Raw genomic sequence first — 18,874 nt, forward strand, 5'->3', positions numbered from 1 at the left:
TTTTATTTTGAGCATCTTTAATTTTGTATTGTGGAGTCTTGGAAATTTATGCAATAAGGTATCAAAAAACAAAAAAAAAAAAAAATAAAAATAAAAATAAAAATATTTGTGCATAAGTTTGATAAACAGAGCATATAATTAAACACATATGTATATAGTAAAGTCATATAAAATAAATTTCATTTAATATAAATTATTTTGTTTGTTTTCATTGTTTTTTCACGCATAGTATGAATGTATTCACGTTTATCTTCGATTAAAGCATAGTTCTTATAGAGTTCCATAGAGTTCTTGTGCTCTTATTTCGAACACAAAATATATTATTTTCATATATATTTTTGAAAATCATTCGCTTTTTCAGATCTCCACGTAAAACAATTGAAAATCATTTTGATAGGGGCCAGTAATAATCCAGTTTCTGAAAAGAAAAAAAAACATCAGTTTATCTCCATCCATTTGACGGATATAACAATAATATCAAATGTGAATGACGGAATCAACTGATGGCCTGCCGTCACTTGAGGTGTGTTTACAAAAGAACTGAGATTGTGTAGGTGAAACTCGCAAAGAATCATCCAATGACACTTCGTTGCCGACTGCACAACGATTGATTGGACGAGTGAATATGTGTTTGTTTTTCTATGGTGTAAATATGTGTGAAATTACCCTACAAGACAGTGCTGAGTACTTTCGCCAAAAATTCCAACACATTGACAAATATTTTATTAGTCTCTAATACATGCGCATTGACAAATTGAAAATTGTCGAATGAGCAAAAGAGATAACTAAATGTGAAACTCTTTTTCTCGTGAAAGCGCTGTTGAAATGCTCCTTTTTATACTATTCGTCAGTAATGCCACAACGGGCGAAATATTGATTGGGTATTTTTAAAACAAAAACTGGGAATTTACAGTTTCCTTATTTTCATTGATGTAGATACATATAAGTATAAAAAAATAAGCACACTCAGTATAAAATACATAAATAAGCAAAAAATTAAAAAAACATACATATTTACATACAAAAACCAACTCTCAGTTTTCAATAGAATTACATGTATTCAAAATGTATTCAGGAAAGTGTGATTGAATTTGACAGTGGTCTCATAAAAATTATATTATAACCCAAAAAACATATTATATAATATTTTAAAACAATTAATTATATGTATTACATTTAAATCGCGAAATTTTTCCTTTAACGTAAAAACGAACTGTTTTCGTAAATTATTTTTTGTGCTCTATTTCTGGCAGCACGCCATTCCTACTATTAGTTGTTCCCAGGAATTGGCAATACTAAGAAGTATTGAAAGGAATTTCTAGGCGCGCTTTCAAACAAAAAGCGCATCTAGTTATTCATAATTGTAAAAATTTTCCTCGTGGAAGGCGGTTGTGTTTTTTGTGATACGAGTATTATTTAAAATATTACAGTGAAAAGTGGATTGTGAATAAATCGAGTGTAAATCAGGTATGCATATTTAAATTCTAACCAAATGTTATTTTATCGTGGTTTCATAAGCATTTTGGTAAAATAAGAATTTTTAACGTTCTACGTTACCGGATTTATATCCGGCCATGGACTGTCACTTCAGCAGTATTCTCCGTATATGTATGGAGAATGCTTATGCTGCTAGAACAAAAACAAGAACAAAGTGTGAAGTTGCAGTTTTGTGGCTGCCCTGAACAAATTGTGATATTTTCTTCAAAATAGTGAAAAGTGCGATAAAATAATATTTTCATAAAAAGTAAAAATAATAAATATAATAATATAAAAATAATAATAATAATGAAATAATAATATAGAAATAATAAAAATTTTCTTTTTTTCAGACGAAATATGTTCAGAAGTGGAAATAAGTCAATGGCAAGAAAATGACGGTACAGTTATATGTACTTTTATTTATGGTTTTATATATTCTTATTTTATTTCATTATTTGTGCTGATGAGTTTGTGATGACAACAATGAGGAGTTTATGCCATTTGTGCTGATGAGTTTGTGATGACAACAATGAGGAGTTTAGTATGCCTTTAGAGCAGGGCAGATATATTTTTCAGTTATAAGAAATTGCTATTGGTAAAAGAGAGATAGAATATCACACCGACAAGGGGAAACTATCAGAACTTTCCCACGGCTAGAACAAAAATGTGTAGTTGGATGATGATAGTGATGATGGTAATATGAGTGCTAATATGATAGTCAGCTGTCTTGTAGGGTATGTGCAGATTCCGACAGGTAATAAGGTTGTGTTAGTGATATATGAAATCAAATCAACACAACTTTCCGTCATGTTGCTTCGTAGCTATCTGAGCAACGACTGATTGGACGAGTGTGTGAATATGTGTGAAATTATCGTGCAAATTTCAACTACCGAATATCTCAACCGACGTGGCAGCCGAAGTTCCCTTCACAATTGCCTTTTTCACCATAGTTAAAGAGCATAGTACGTTCCCACGACAGTCGGTGCTACATCCGGCCAAGGATTGTCACTTCAGCAACATTTCCCGTATATGTATGGTTTATATAATGTTTATGCTGCTACAACAACAACAACAACATCAATCCTTGTAAATCTATCATCCTTTGATCAAAAGCAATCTCTTTGTGCTAAAAAACACGTTCACCAATATGTACGCCAGAACCACTCGGTGACAATTCACGATATTCTTTGAGTGTCGCTCAACGAATACCGTAACCGAGACCAACCACCACTTACCGTAGACAAGGAACCAGAGCCATTAGTTTGGCCAATATGTATGTGAAGAAATCTCGTGCGATACTAACCACCTTTTCTGTCGCAGTTCCTCCTGTCACTATGCAGAGGGAACTGTAGGCGGCTGGTTGGACTGATGACGGGCCACTTCCTATGGACAAAGCACATGGAAAAGGTAGGCATCTCTGCACTCTGCCTAGCATGAGGAGAGGAGGATGAGACGGCGGACCACTTTCTGTGCGTCTTCCCAGCCTTCGCTCGAATCAGGCTTGAGGTCTATGGCAGTGATGTGTTAAGAAGCAACCTCCTTGGCTCGGTCGAGGTCGAGTAGATTTAAGGAAAATTAAAAAGGGATTCGAGTGCAGTACAATGGATTTAATTGCGTCGGAGTGCTGTACTTGCTAGTTTTCCCGTAAAAACACTATCTCACATCTGACCCTTTGGTCTGAGACCGTCGAAATGGTACGCAGATGATTTCAACGACGTTAATTAATGGGCAAACCGATACTGGCAAACTGCTACAATAACAACAAACAAGCAATTCTAAGAAATTGCTTAAATTTTCGAGAACATCATGGATAATAATAAAATATTATATAATACCTATTTTTTGTTTTTTGTTTTTGTTTGTACACTTATTATTTAGTCGAGCTGCCGATGCTTTGAAAATCACCAATTATTTAAATACTAGATAAAATATGCAAAACATTGTTTTTCTATATCTTAAAATTTCATCAACTCTGAACAATTTACAATAAAAGTTGTGTCTTAGCATCTTCTTATTTTTTCAGTTTGTAGTATATATTTTATAGTTTATATTTTTAATAAAATACAACAGAAATGTAGACTAGCCCATGAATTCATGCACTCCCCTTTAGATAAAAAAGTTATTAAATACAAATAAATTGTTTAAACAATTTAAAAACATTATAGTGCAGTCTTATGTAAATAAAAATTTCTAAGGTAAGAAAAAACGGGATGAATATTTTTTTTTCTAATTTTTAACATTTTCTTAAATATTGGAGTTTTTCAGGAACCCTATAAAAGTATTTATTTTTTTGTTGGGGAAAATAAGGCACCTAAGAAGGGAGTTGAAAGATGAGACTAAATAATATCGATGTGTAAACATTTTATACGAATGTATGGAAAAGTGTATTTCTTCTCATGAGTATTCAATGGCTTAGGACCAGGTTTTCACTGCTAATTATGATGAACTGCAAAATTGAGCGTTTAAATATAGTTTAACTAAAAAGCATCGGTAAACTAGCGCTGGTAAACTGTCCCTTAGAAGAGTCTTTCTGACTTCAATTTATATTTATGTACTGTTCCGATGATAGAAAACGTTTTTTTAGTAGCGATCGCCCCTCGGCAAACAATGGCAAACCTTCGAGCGTATCTCTGCCAAGCAAAGGCTCCTCATAAAAAGCCAACGGCTGTTCGGAGTCGGGTTAAAACTGTAGGGAAGACGTTTGTGGGAAAACATGAAGACACACACCATAAATTGGAGGAGAAGCTCGGCCAAACTCCAAATAAAGCGGGCAAGCGTCAGTTGTATATGTTTGTGTTTTTGTTTTTTTTTGTTTTTTGGTGGGTGAGGTAGGGTTCAAAATGCCTTCGCATTTACAGCGACCGTCGTCTACTGCGTCGTGTGGTGTGACCACTAAAACGATCCCTCCTCTCCTTCTGGGGAGACAGCCGTCCCGGAACTGCTTTCTATATTACTTCGGGAGGGCCCAGAACGGCATCCATAAAGGACTAATTCTATTCACCCACGTCTGGGTCCACCAGATTTGTAGCCAGCTTTCATGCTATAGCCTCGTTTTCTTGTGTCTCTATGTGTGCGGCTTCACTTTGTTGCACTGTGTCGAGATCGATCTTTTTTTCCGTAGTACGTTTTCGATGTATTTCTTTACCGTGTTCCAACTGTCTTCGCGTTCGAGCATTTTACTGATTATGTTGCTCGGTGCGATGTCGCCAATCTGCTCCCTCAAAGCATTTCTTTCCGCGAGCCATCTATTACAACTAAAAAATGTGTGTTCAGCGTCATTGCTGAGCGCTTCGCAGTATATGCACTTGGAATCGGTTACCTTGCCCATGCGGTATAGGTATCTCCGGAAGTATCCGTGGCCCGAGAGGAACTGAGTTAAGAAGTAGTTCACTTCCCCGAAGTTCCTTTGGACCCATTTGTCAATTGATGGAATAAGTTTCGCCGTCCACCGCAGCATGGTATGGCATCTCCGTTCTGAGAAGCTAGTGATTACGTGCTTCTTCTTGGAGTCCCACGCATCCATTCGTTCCCGGACCATGAGGTCGACGGGTATCTGCCCGCTGATCACGAAAATTGCTGCGCCACAGTGCGGTAGGCTGAGGCAACTCTAAGTGCAGCTGTTCGTGGCACAACCTCTAGTGCTTTGCGCTTCGCTTTGCAGTTTAGCGCAATTCCCCATACTTCGCTGCCGTACAGGAGAATTGAGCTTGTGGCCGCCATAATAAGCTTTCTTTTGCTCTGTGTTGGCCCACCGATGTTTGCCATTAATCTACTTACCATACCCGTGACCTTTGCTGCTTTGGGAGCCGCATGCCGTATCTGGTCCCAGAAAGTAAGCCTGCAGTCAAGTTGAATACCTAATTATTTCACTACTTTTTGGGTCACTAAGGACGTGCCGTTTACAGGGTTGGCCATATTAAACTGACCCATTGAGTAACCCTATAACTTTTTACTGTAATTTGAAATCTAAGGTTTACGTCAACAAGCCAAAGACACTAGGCGCACTTAAGGCCAATATTCGACGGGAAATAGCCGCCATATCGGCCGAGACGCTGGCCAAAACTATGGAAAACGCCGAAAAACGGGCACATTACGCTATACGAGCTAAGGCCGACCACTTGCGCGATATCATATTCAAAAAGTGATGTAAACGAATCTCCTTGAACTAAATTAAATGTTTTTCACAATGAAACACAAAAAAATGTTTCTTTTTCCATATTTTTTTAATAATCACATGGGTCAGTTTAATATGGCCAACCCTGTATTTGCATGCTGACCTCGAGTGGCATGTTCCGATATAAATAAATTATTCGTATTTGCACCCCTGAGGCTATAAATGACAAATGGACACTTCTCATCTTAATGAAATTGTTTCGTTTAAAAATATATAAAGTGTAAGCCCTTTCAATTATGTAGCAAATTACGCCGGTTATCAGATAGTATTAAGGATATAATAAATAATAAAAAAAAAAAATCACTAATAATTAAGTTTACCTCCCAATAAGATTATATTTAATATCACAAATATGTACATTCATCAAATAATTACCCGTTATCGCTGGATGCGATGAAATTTCCTTTGCCTCTCAAGTCACCTTGTATAATAGTGTGAGCACCATCGCGTATGCTGAAATGACAATTCGTATTGTATATAACATGGCATATATAGTTTGATACAAAAACAAAAAATACTTATAACACTCCAAACAGCCATCAGTTCCAGGGCAATAGATAACATTTCCATCTTTAGAGCAGGCGATAGCGTTTTTGAACGGTAAGGGTATTTGTATGACATCCTGGGCGTCCTACAAATGTGTACCGACTTTTCATTAAAATAATGTATATATAATATCAGCGCACGCTCGATAACGTGAACACTCTAAAGCGTGAACACCCCAGAACGTGAACAGACATTTTTGTGCATTGACTACTCTAAAACGTGAACAAACCCAAAATGCTCTATAACATGAACAATAAATGTTACAATTATTTGAATGTAGTTTACATTGATCTCAAGTAATTCTGAAATTGGGGAGTCCCCTAATTATAAAATAGGCATTTTATTCGTAATTGCATGTAAGGAGTAAAGTATTTCAGTCGCGGTTTTGGTTTTGCAAAGAGTGTTTCGTCATATGTTTTCTGGTGAAAAGGTCAGAGAAAAACGTACGCGTCAAGTTTGGAAAAGAGAGTCCCAGGGGTAAATTCAACCAATGGATCAGAATGCAATAAAAATCACTAAGTTGCATTACAAAAGCAGCCTTCTAGCTTCAATAGCAGCGACAAAGTCTGATTTGCCCGAGTCGTTGAAAAAAATTAACTTAAAAACAGCTATAAATCTTTTGGATGCGGCTTGGTTTCGTGTTGGTGAAGCAACATTAGCTAAGTGCTGGAACAGTGTTTTAGATTTTGCGGTAAACAATGATGATCCCGAAGATAATGTTCTGTTGGCGGTTTTAAAAGAAAAATGGGAAGCTGAACTTCGCACCTTGATGAGCAACACCGTCGATCTCCTTAGTAGTTTAAATCCTGAGGTTCGTTCGTGTTCGCAGATATGCTCAAAGATATGTACGTGGGTTATTGAAAAAACTTTTTTTTATTAAACATTTCAGATTGAATTCACGTTACCAGCCATTCATGAATGGAACGAAGATATCGAGGAGGGCAATGCAGATGACGGTCATTAACAAGAGGACGAATCCGATGATGACAGCATATCAGAGCAACTGGAGAAAATTAAGCCGCCTGAAGCAGTTGAAATTTTCAACAAGGCGTTAATATGGGCTGGTCATGAAGACGTCGATCAAAATTATATGAGTGTGCTAAGACGGTTAAGGCTTCAAGTTTTAGAAAAACAGAAGGTAAAAAAAAGATGACTGATTTTTTAAAATAAACCCATCGTATGACATAATTTTCAATTAATATGTAACGAAAACAAGAACAAAATGTGAATTTAAATGTGAAAAAATATATTTATCTAGTCTTTTTGGGCATTCCAAACACTTTTGTTAAGGGGGAAGTCTACTGTGACAAGGGGAAAAACAGGCTTATTTTCCGGATTTTATTTCTAACAAAATATTACTCGTACATAAAATCTATTTAAACTCTTATCTTTATTATATATTTAAGTTTTTGAAAAAAAAATTTTAAGTCAAAATATTCAAAATGGCCGCTGTGGCACTTCTGCAAGCGCAGGTCCGCTTTTCTTAGGTGCCTAAACGGTGTACATGAAATCTTACGTTTCGGTGATCTAAAACAAAAAAACAAAATATTGTTATCATATACATAGTATTGACTCTCGTCTGACGTAGGATTATGTCGATAAAAAATTTTGGCGTTGAAAAAAAATTCTTGAAATTTTTTTCTTTTTTTTTGCCTAAAATTGATGTTACTATTGTTTATAACAATTTAACAAATAACGATATCAAAAAAATCCTATGTCAGACGAGAGACACTATTACAGAGAATATATAATTAAATTTTTAAGCTGATTCATTTATCAGAACTCGAGATATCGTGTACACCGTATACAAAAACTTAGTTTCGAGAAAAATGCGTTTAAAGTTTCATGTGCCGCAGGTACGCGCTTTGGAGCGCTTCGGGAAAAGGTCGAAATTTCAACGAAGAAAAATTTAGCCAGCTGTAACACATATTGTACCTTATTTAAGAGGGTTCAAAGTATTTTTTAAGCTAATAAAAAAAAAATCGATTTTGTGAAAAATTCACAGTAGACTTCCCCCTTAACGTGAACTGCCTTGGTTTGAATTAGTTCACGTTATCGAGCGTGCGCTGTATATATGTATATATAATACTAGCTTTAACCCGCGGTCCCGCTCGCGTAGGAGTAGTTTTGAGGGATTTACGATATATAATATATAAAAGAATTACAAACAATAATTTCATAGAAAATAATTTTTTTATTAATAACCATTATATTACAATACCCGGCATCCGTTGCTATGCCTCATTGAATAAAATCAAAACAACCAATCAGAAAAATATCAAGCAAAATTATTTTTATTAATTTTCTATCTTAAACCGTTTTTGAACTTTGCATTTGGGTCATAGTTGAACAGCTTATGCGGATTATGAAGTCTAGAGTGTGCTATAAATAGTGGGAACTAGGAAAAACTAAGATTTTTAAAATTAAATTTAAGCAAATATTCGATTATTAGTGACGAATGAGAGTGGGGGCGCGGCCTAGGGGCTGTGGGAAGGGAGTTCCATCATAAAAATATGCCTATAACCTTCATTGGGTGAAAATATGAATGTATAAAAATTTTTACGTCATTTGGTGTTGTCGTTTCGTAGTGATGCGCGGACAACGTACAGACATTCACCTTTATAGTATACATATATAATATTATATACATATACATATTTATATATTTTATATCCCAATAGCCCAGTTATACTATTCACCCCATCGGAAGATTTATAATTTTTGCCAATGGCGTTGTGTGCAGTCATATTTCACAATTGTGCACGAGATGGGTAAAGGTCAAAATAAAGATTTCCATTACTTAAAATAATTTCTCTTATTTAGTAAAAAAGTTATTCAAAAACAAATGTATGATTAATTTTGCGCCGTCTTCTCACAGGTCTCTGCAGATTGCGTAGCCATCTGCTTAGGCCAGGTATATCCACCACTACTCTTGCTTTTCGAATACGTTGCCATAGCGAGTAGTTAGAGTAGACATCTCGGTCTGGTACGGCCAGAAGAAATGCACATGCTCAGCACCAACCAACTTCATACTCCTGGTTTACTGAGGTTACTGACTTTGGTTGGGTGTTGTGATAAGTATAGGGTTATAGCGTATATTCGGTTCTTTATACTTAATCTTTCTTGAAACTGAAAAGATGAGAGCTGAAGTAACGAATTACGAATGCAATTTATGGGAGTAATCAAAGGCAAATATTTAATAAATCATTTTAGAGCGCATTGTTGAGCCAATAAATAGTAAGCTGCGTAGGCAACAAGCTCGATTCCGGCAAAACCGTTCCTACATTGAAAACATCAACACCATGCGAGTGATAATTGAACAATATATTGAATATAATACTCGTACCACCCTATATATGACATTCGTTGATTACGAAAAGGCATTTGACTCTGTCGAAAGAGAATACACATGGGAAGCCTTAAATAGGTTGGGTATACCGAGGCGAATCATAAATCTAATTAGAAATAGCTACAATGGTGCGAAGCTCAGTTAAGCTTTCAGCTCCACTACTGGAGTATGACAAGGGGTTGTCTTGTCCCCTGGACTGGATTTTTCAAACTTCGACTCTGTAAACCGTAGAATTACCTGGAGCATGAACACCAGTCTCGAAGGTCTGGAATATGAAGATAACTCTGTTTTACTGTCGCATTCGCATCAACATATGCAGATGAAATTAAATTTGCTTCATCAGGAGTCCGCAAAAGCAGGACTCAAAATTAATATTAAAAATACGAAATAGATGCGTATCAAAGCTAACAACGCTGCGTTGTTTACAATTGGTGATGAAACCATTGCAGACGTTGACAGTTTTTCCTATTTGGGAAGTATGATCTCCATAGTCAGTGGTGCAAAAAGTGACATTTATAACCGAATAAATAAGGCGCGTAACGCATACGCTAGGCTTCGAAATATATACATACTAGCTTTAACCCGCGGCTCCGCTCGCGTAGGAGTAGCTTTGAGGGATTTAGAATATGTATATAAAAGAATTTATTTATTTATTATATAAAAGAATTACAAACAATCATTTCATAGAAAATAATTTTTTATTAATAACCATAATATTACAATACTCGGCATCCGTTGCTATGCCTCGTTGAATAAAATCAAAACAACCAATCAGAAAAATATCAAGCAAAATTATTTTTATTAATTTCACTGTGTGACAAAAAAAAAAAAAAATTAAATATACTTTTATGGAGACCCAGCACAACTTGTGGCTATAGAAAAACTAAAAAAAATGGTATAGGAGAAATTTCCAATACACCCCCAAAATCTCATTTTATGGCCATAAAACCGTTTTTCAGTAGGTTGATGTGAAGAATAACTCCTAACTTCGCCAATTTCCATCCGATTTCGAATTTGCTTTTTTAGTTCGAAAGAACAAAAACAAGCCTTTTTGACAGTGTGTTGACAATTTTTCTGAAATGACAACTGACGAGACTGTAGACGGAAGTATTTGGAATTTTTTTATTTTTTCTCTATTTTTTCAACTTTGACATAATTTTTACGATATTATCTGATATTGAGGATTTTTTTTAGTACCCTACTGTTATAGTAAATTTAATTTTGCGTCAAATGAGCTATATTTGACTGTAATTGAATTAAAATTAATAGAGTTGTGTGGGTTTTAAGATTCTCCTATCTCCTATGTTTTCTATCTCTTAGTACTTACGTGTGACAGTTATTTATAATTTTTTTGAATTTTGCATTTGGGTCATAGTTGAACAGCTTATGCGGATTATGAAGTCTAGAGTGTGCTATATATTGGGGGGAAATAGGAAAAACTGAATTTTTTTTAGATTAAATTTAAGCAAATATTCGATTATTAGTGACGAATGAGAGTGGTGGCGCGGCCTGGGGGCTGTGGGAAGGGAGTTCCATCATAAAAACATGCCTATAACCTTCATTGGGTGACATTCACCTTTATAGTATAGATATGGTGCTCCAACATCACAACTCGCACAAAGGTTAAAATTTTTAACGCTTGCGTTAAGACCGAAACTTGGTTGGTAACTTCGACAACGATCGCAAAGCTGCAAGCGTTTATAAACAGATGTCTGCGTAATATACTTAAGATATGATGGCCAAGAGTTATAACAAACGAGGAGCTCTGGAGGATTACACACCAAAATAGCATCAACAGTGAAATAAAGAAAAGGAAATATGGACGGATAGGCCATACTCTGCGAAAGCCTTGTGAGGAAATACCGCATGCCGCCTTGACTTGGAATCCGCAAGGAACGAGAAGTAGAGGCAGACCATTGGTGACTTGGCAAAGGACTATCCGCAATGAAACTGGAAAATCGTTTAATGAACTGAGATTTATGTCTAGAAATAGAAATGTTTGGAAAACTTTTGTTGAATCCTTAAGCTCCTAAAAGAGTATGGAATAATAACAAATCAAAGGCAAACGTAAGAAAATCGAGACAGGGCATGATAATCCAAACTGGCAACGCTTGTCCAACACTCTAATCGTCGTATTTATTAGATGTGACCTGGTCTATGAAAAGGTACCTTACGTGTCAAAAAATCATTTTTCACTTTTTTGTTGATTCGACTAGTGTGTGAAAGGCTCTTTAAAATGGTGAAAACCAGAAAGTCATAATTTGTTTAAAAGTTTGTTAAAAGTAAAAAAAAGAAAATTACAAATACGAAAAAGACTGATTTTTTTGTCATGATACAAATTAGAATAAGGAAGACAATAATTTGTGCAAATTAAAAACTGAACCATTCCTGGACAGTCTGAGTTGTAATGAATACGATACTGAAGTCTGTTTTCAAAAAATTTTTGTCACCGGGTCTTATAAGTTTTTTTTGGCATGGATGTCGGTACAAAAGCTAACTTATTTTTTAAAACGATTTCTGCGATTTGCATTAACTTTTTCTTATATATTTATATATAAAAAAATGTTTTTCACAGCTTCAGTGATTTTATTGATACTGTGATCTATGCTGAAGAAAATAAGCCAAACCGGATTGAAAAATATTAATATTTAAAAAAGTTACAAGGCTTTTTAGAAGTTTAAACTTTAACTGCTGTTTTCTCGAAAACTTGTTCTCGCACGTAAGGTACCTTTTCGTAGACCAGGTCACAGATTTTGTATTTTTTCTATTTCTAGTTTTTTCGAAACATGCATTAGTTCCAAGAAATTGAAAGTTAGCTCACTTCATGGATTACCTCAAAAACTAGACCAGTATTTGCAAAATTAATTTGAAATCAGAGAAATGAATGAAAGTACATAGTTTAACTACAGTTGAGGGATACAGTACGTTGCTCATATCGCTATACGGCTACTCGGTTCCCAGTGAATTTGCCAGACTCAGTTGTTGAGCTAACGTCATTTTAGAGTTCTTACATTTTCTACTTTGATGTGAATTTTACAGACCTTTATTTAATGAATACTCATTAAAAAATGAAACGGAGACGCATAACTTGTGCTCCGAGCTCCTAATATGTACAAAACGGAACATTTTTGAATAGAAGTCAAATAATTTCTGAATTACACAGTGCATTTATGCATCATCTGTAGATATTGTTCTTCTGAAAAGGATTTGAATACTTTAACGAGGTAAACGTCGAAAACAAACTTTATAAAATATTCCAAACACAATATCTCGATAAAATATGTTCGAAAGTGTAATTGGGAGATTAAAATGGCCTTTTCTCTTACTCACCTCTTCCGTATTTGTTATGCTGTGGCAATAAACTTGTCCACTTAGATCACAACTTATTATTGTCTGGCGGCCATTCATAAAAGTTTTTAGCAATGTTGAGATCATGAATAAATGCTTTTTCAATGCTATAATTTCCATTTGTTTTCGCATTGCACTAAAGCTGGTTATCGTGCACAAAAATATGGATCCATCTTTGAGCCCAACCGCGAAAGTATTCGAACTCAAGCAAACGGCTGCTGTGATTTCATTGGTGGTGTTGACTTGGGGTTTCAGTAGGAAACTATTTGAGTATAGAAATAGAAACACATTAAAAGACGTATATTATTGAACTGAAAATAACAACGGGTTAGATACTCAAGAAAACTTAAATGACTGCTGAACAATTTTGAGTAAACAAAATCAATTTTTACATAACTGACTCATACGATATCCGTTCAATCTACGCTTAGGTAATACACACTGGGTAACACAAGGCAGCAAATTCAGAAGCAATGATATTCGGAAATGTTGGACCATTTCCAGTTAGACCTTTATATTGGTCAATTGGATTTTTTATTGATTTCTACGCTATACATAAATTGTTTTCTGATTAATACCAAATATTGCTGTGTGATGACGCTATAAATACTTCTTATTCGATTTTAAAAATACAATATGTGTAAGTAATCGATCATCTTTATGAGTGTATTTTGAAAGTGTGTATAGACTATTCTAAAATTCAATTGACCCTTTCTAAAATCAGTTGACTATTCTCAAATCTAATTGACCAGTTTAAAATCTAAATGACTTTTCCTAGCTCTTCTCGCTCATCTTTTCTGAAATTCAACTGGTGTAGAGCGATATATGTAAAAAAGGCGTATTTTTCAGGTGAAAGATGGTGCAAAATTAATAACCCCATCGAAAGATTTAAAATTTTTGCAAATCGCGACGCACGTCAATCATATTTGACACTTGTGAACTAGACAGCTGCAGTATACAAACACTCAAACAAGGGAGCGCGTAAAGTTAAAAATAAAGATATTCATCACTCAAAGTATTTTTTTTTAATTTTGTTAAAAAGTTATTCAAAAAACAAAACAGGTTGATTAATATTGTGCCAAAAAAAAATATATTCATGAAAAATGTCATGCAATGTTACTATCTACAAATATATACATATATAATTGACGCTTACACCCTTTTTTTGGTGTTTGGTCGAGCTCCTCCTCGAAGTCGACACTCGAAGGTTTGCGATTGCCTGCCGTTGGGCAGCCGCTATTAGAAAAAAGTGCGTGTAGCGTAGTACACATAACAGAAGTGAAACTTTCAAGGCAGACAAAGAAAGAGGGGGAGACTCGAGAGAGAATTAGAGAGAGAGAGAGAGAGAGTGAGAGAGAGAGAGAAAGAGAGAAAGAATATATATCTAAATCATGATGGAAAGAATAATGAGATGGCGCCTATCGTGGTCCCGTTACTTTGCGCTCAGCGAATTTGACAACTAGTTACGTGATTTTAGCTCGAGTATGGCCAGACTACCATTTTCGTAACTTGATTTAGCTTTTTTTTTGTTATTTAGTCTCGGAGTTTTAGTTCTTTCTTCATGACATTTTTCTAGCTGTTCTAATTAAAATGTCATGTTTATAATTTTGTAAAATTTACATTTTTTAATAATTATTTAAATAATTCACTCAGTTTTATTTAGCTGATTGCAGGTGTTGTTGGTGTTCTTCTGCTTTCGGCAGTCAAATCTCTCTCTCGCTACTGCAGTATTGCCTACCTTTGAATATAAAAACGCACTAAAATGCCCATTCAAAGAAAATAACCCAACAAATTTTTATTGAATCTCTTAAAGAACTTTGTATGCGTGACAAATTGTCTTTAAAATGTGCGTTTTGTTTTTAATAAATGTGTTATGCTCATGTACAATTTAATTTATGAGGTTTTTTTGTTAAGCGAGACTCTTTTGTGAAGGGAACGACTTTTTTGCTATATTTGAAGTTATGTAACTAGATAAGGTACTCTTTTTGTAAAAATGTCAGTATGGTTTCTTTAGTATTTTCTGGTATTTTGTTGCTTATTTTTATAATGAATATAACTCTTAATGTCCTATGTCTCACTAAGGATTGATGACCGGAAGAAACGATTACACCTCTATGGTTTTAATTCGCATTCAATAAATTCAAAGGCTTTTTAAAATGTGTAAAAAGGTTTTCAATCTTAAGAAGAGTTGAGAGAGGGACATTTAATATTTTTGCATAACCTTAAATGGAGCCCAAAATTAAATTTGCACTTTCAAATTATCAAATTTTATAAGAGTAAAAAAATTTTCATTAGCACTAAAATCTTCTCAGAGTGACCTTTTATAACATTCTTTCTTTAATAATACAGTTTTTTTTAACTTACAGTTTCGGTAGTTTTAAATTAAAAAAAAGAAACAAACACGAAACTTAAAAATTTTTGCATTTTGGGTATAAAAAAGCACTAAATTTATTGCGAAGAGCAAATGGTTGGCAATACTGCACAACTCAGCAAACGTGACGTCACGTACGCTCTGATGGGCGCAATCTTCTTTCTATCATTCTTGTATCTAAATAAATTCACAACATTTGCAGAGAATACAAATAGACAAAATTTACAAAAAAAAAAAACAACAGCTGAGTGTATTGAAGCTTAAATTATGACAATGAACAATTGTTTTTTGTACTCTAGCTTTAAAGTATAACTTACGTGTAGGTGTGTAAGTATCATATATATAATATGTATGTAGTAATAAAGTAGTCATCAAACACCTTTTTTACACACCTTTTTTGGGTGTTTGACCGAACTCCTCCTCCTATTTGTGGGGTGCGTCTTGATGTTGTTCCACAAATGGAAGGGCCTACAGTTTCAAGCCGACTCCGAACGGCAGATATTTTTATGAGGAGCTTTTTCATGGCAGAAATATACTCAGAGGTTTGCCATTGTCTGCCGAAGGGCGACCGCTATTAGAAAAATGTTTTTCTTAATTTTGGTGTTTCACCGAGATTGGAACCTACGTTCTCTCTGTGAATTCCGAATCGCAATGTATTTGCACACATCCATAAACACATATCAAATAACTAGAAACTATCTATTGGAAGTTTTCGAAATCGTACCACTCAATTGAAGTCCCCAATTTCCCCGCAAGTACATGCATACATACATACATACATACATAATTAAATACAAATTTGCATATTCTCAATAACACTAACATACAGATTACGAGTACTATCCAAATAATCTCCCTAAGCTGAAGGATGTGCTTCTTTCTCACTCCCTTGTACACTCAGTAGGTATTCACTTATACACACATACATACATAGTTATATACATATTTATATAAGTTATACTCGTTCATCACTAAATATATGTTAGGTATAGCTCTCTCTCTCTCTCTCGTTTTCCTCTACGTTATATATTTTTTCTCTCTCGCGGAACGAAAATACCCAAAACGTTGCATGGCCTTGAAATTTTACTCTCCATTCTCGCTCGTCCATCGACGCCTAAGAAGTTTCACTTCTAAAACTTTTTCTTAATTTTGGTATTTCACGGAGATTCGAACCTATGCTCTCCGTTTCTCGGAATGGTAGTCATTTATTTACTACTAGTCACTATTTACATAGCATAGAAAAGCCTCAAATGAGTAGTTTATGCCTATTAATTTTTTATCCCGGCAGTTTTTTTTACTCGTTGTTCAAACACTTTGTTTTAGTAATAAAACATTCTTACTCATTTTCCAAAAGCAATTCTTCGCCCACCGCCCAACAGATTATCGCACCATTTGCATGAAAACTGAGCAATCGATTTTCACTTAACCAGTCCAACTCCACAGCACAACCCTGAGGTGATATTGCACAGCAAAGTTCTTCAAGTTCATGTGTGCCTGCGGTGCTGACGCTCATGTTGCCACCACCAGCCCGACTACCCGATCGGCATAGCCATAGAAGTATGTTGCCATCCATGGTGGAACCAGCAAATATACTCTTGTTATAGCTATTCGTACTGAGGCTGCTTAGACAGGCTTTTAGCAGCACACTTTTCACTTGAGTATAGATAACTAAATTTCCGGTCTGCATACGTTTTGGTACGAATAGCTGGAGCGTTTGTTGCAGATGGTCGCACCAGTCGTCGTGTGGCGCCTGGGTGCTTACTACCAACATGGGTGAATTGTTGGTATGTACCGATAACCATGCAGCGATACCCTGTGAGTTTTCCAATCCACTCAGGCTGATCTTTTGATATGTTTGTATTTTAAATTGGTCGGCCCAGGAGCTGGGGCTATCGTAAGTAACATTTAGCGGAGTTGGTCCTTTGAGGAGCTGCTCTTCAACAGCAGGGCATATCTTTCGTAGCCAATCGGCAAGTTTTCTCTCGTCAATATGACACTCCTGGGTGGTGAAGAGTTCGGTTTGTGTGCCGGTTTCCGCATGACGTGAAGTCTCCACGGATTTATTCTGACTTGATGGCTCTGGGTCAGTGCTTACACATGCTTCGATCACTTTTCTTTGTTTTTCCAATTGCTGAGTTGGCAAAAATTCAATGATTTCCGAAGAGTAATCTGATAAATCTTCCATTTAAATTCGTTTTCAATATTAGTAAAAAATACGTAGGCACGTCGATGTGCAAGTCTAAAAATGTTAACTGTTTCTATGGAAACAAAATGTTATGTGCAGAAGAATGGAAGTGACTAAAGGGAAAGAAATTATAAAACAAGGAAAAGCTATAAAAGAAAATGCATTTCTAGGTAAACGATTTTTTAAAACTATCCAATTTTAAATTATTAATGACACAATCTCAAATATATTATTAATATAAACCTTAAAACAATTTGAAGTGAATTAAAAAAAAAAAAAACAAAAAAAAAAAAAAATAAGTATAAATAATTGGCGCGTATACTCCTGTTAGGTGTTTGTCCAAGCTCCTCCTCCTATCTGTGGCGAAAAAGCGAATTTTCCAGAATTTTTTCTGAGAAAACTTTTAAATTTATTGATCTAAAAATTTGTACACATATTTTTTTATCTTTTAACTGTATTTTAAGACTTCGTATTAGTAAAAATATTTATTTGGAAAGGAGCTACAGCTGATGTTGTTGTAGCAGCATAAACATTCCCTATACATGGACGGAGAATGCTGCTGGAGTGACAGTCCTTGGCCGGGGTCCGGGGCGTTCCGGCAGCGTAGAATCAATTAGCTTGGGAACTACAGCTGATCTCCGGGAGCTCCTCTCAAAAAAGAAGTTTTGCTGTGATCCCTATATCTCTGAACTGAATTCTCTGAAATTAAAAAACCAAACAGAATTCGTTAAAGTAATGTTAAATCTAGTAGTTAATCGAAGGAATAAGCAAAATAAATTTTGTTGACAAAATGGAGGTCTTTCAAAAAAAAAAAACAAAAATGATTTTTGACCAAAATTTCGACCTTAAATTGTTTATAGGAAAAAATATTTATCGGTTAGAAAAAATCTTCGATTAATTTCTAAAAAATATATTTCAGAAGCTCCTTATTAAAAGTTAAGACTAATCGGATTAGCCGTTTTCGAGTAATGTTGGTCGCCGACTTTGAAAACACCATTTTGAAAAAAACGCGTTTAACCCTTTCAATACGGATTTTTTTAAGGGGAAAAAATATTTATCCATGAAAAGTTATTATTAGTGATCTAAATAGTAAGTCCTCTTGTATAAATAAAGAAAATATTTCTAGGAATTGAGAAAATGTCCTGGGAAAACATTGTCCCACCCGTAATGAACACTCAGTAGTTCTATAATTTTCGTTTTTCCACTTACTGACCTAGCACGTGCATTGGGACGTATGTGTCCCGTCAGTATTGAAAGGGTTAAAGTTTGAAAAGCACTGCACTGCCGCTCCGGCCTTGTACTTTCAAGCACTCTGAACCGCCTTTTCAAATTTGCGTGTAACTTCGAAAATATTCACCGGAACGGTATTAAATTTTCTGTTGGTATTCTGAAATATATGTACATTAAGAAAAAAAAAAAATT

General features: G+C 35.1%; 1 protein-coding gene across 1 annotated transcript; it reads right to left on the bottom strand.

Annotated features, from left to right (window-relative positions):
• Positions 1 to 13: 13 nt before the first annotated feature.
• On the bottom strand, positions 14 to 17,531 carry LOC129240131 (uncharacterized). Its single transcript, XM_054875670.1, has 5 exons — positions 16,608 to 17,531; positions 12,879 to 13,158; positions 6,172 to 6,284; positions 6,029 to 6,106; positions 14 to 418 (listed from the first exon to the last, which is right to left on the bottom strand). Exons 1-5 carry the CDS (start codon positions 17,450 to 17,452, stop codon positions 358 to 360), a joined length of 1,377 nt encoding a protein of 458 aa, XP_054731645.1. The 5' UTR covers positions 17,453 to 17,531; the 3' UTR covers positions 14 to 357.
• Between the last annotated feature and the right edge of the window lie 1,343 nt (positions 17,532 to 18,874).

The sequence above is a fragment of the Anastrepha obliqua genome, chromosome 3, assembly GCF_027943255.1.
Source record: "Anastrepha obliqua isolate idAnaObli1 chromosome 3, idAnaObli1_1.0, whole genome shotgun sequence".
Lineage (NCBI taxonomy): Eukaryota > Metazoa > Arthropoda > Insecta > Diptera > Tephritidae > Anastrepha > Anastrepha obliqua.

Excerpts from the sequence above, each read along its gene's own strand:
- LOC129240131 (XM_054875670.1), bottom strand. The coding sequence starts at position 17,452 with ATGGAAGATTTATCAGATTACTCTTCGGAAATCATTGAATTTTTGCCA. Across the intron at positions 6,285-12,878 it reads GCATAACAAATACGGAAGAG|GACGCCCAGGATGTCATACA; the intron begins GTGAGTAAGAGA and ends ACACATTTGTAG. Across the intron at positions 419-6,028 it reads ATCGCATCCAGCGATAACGG|AAACTGGATTATTACTGGCC; the intron begins GTAATTATTTGA and ends TTTTCTTTTCAG.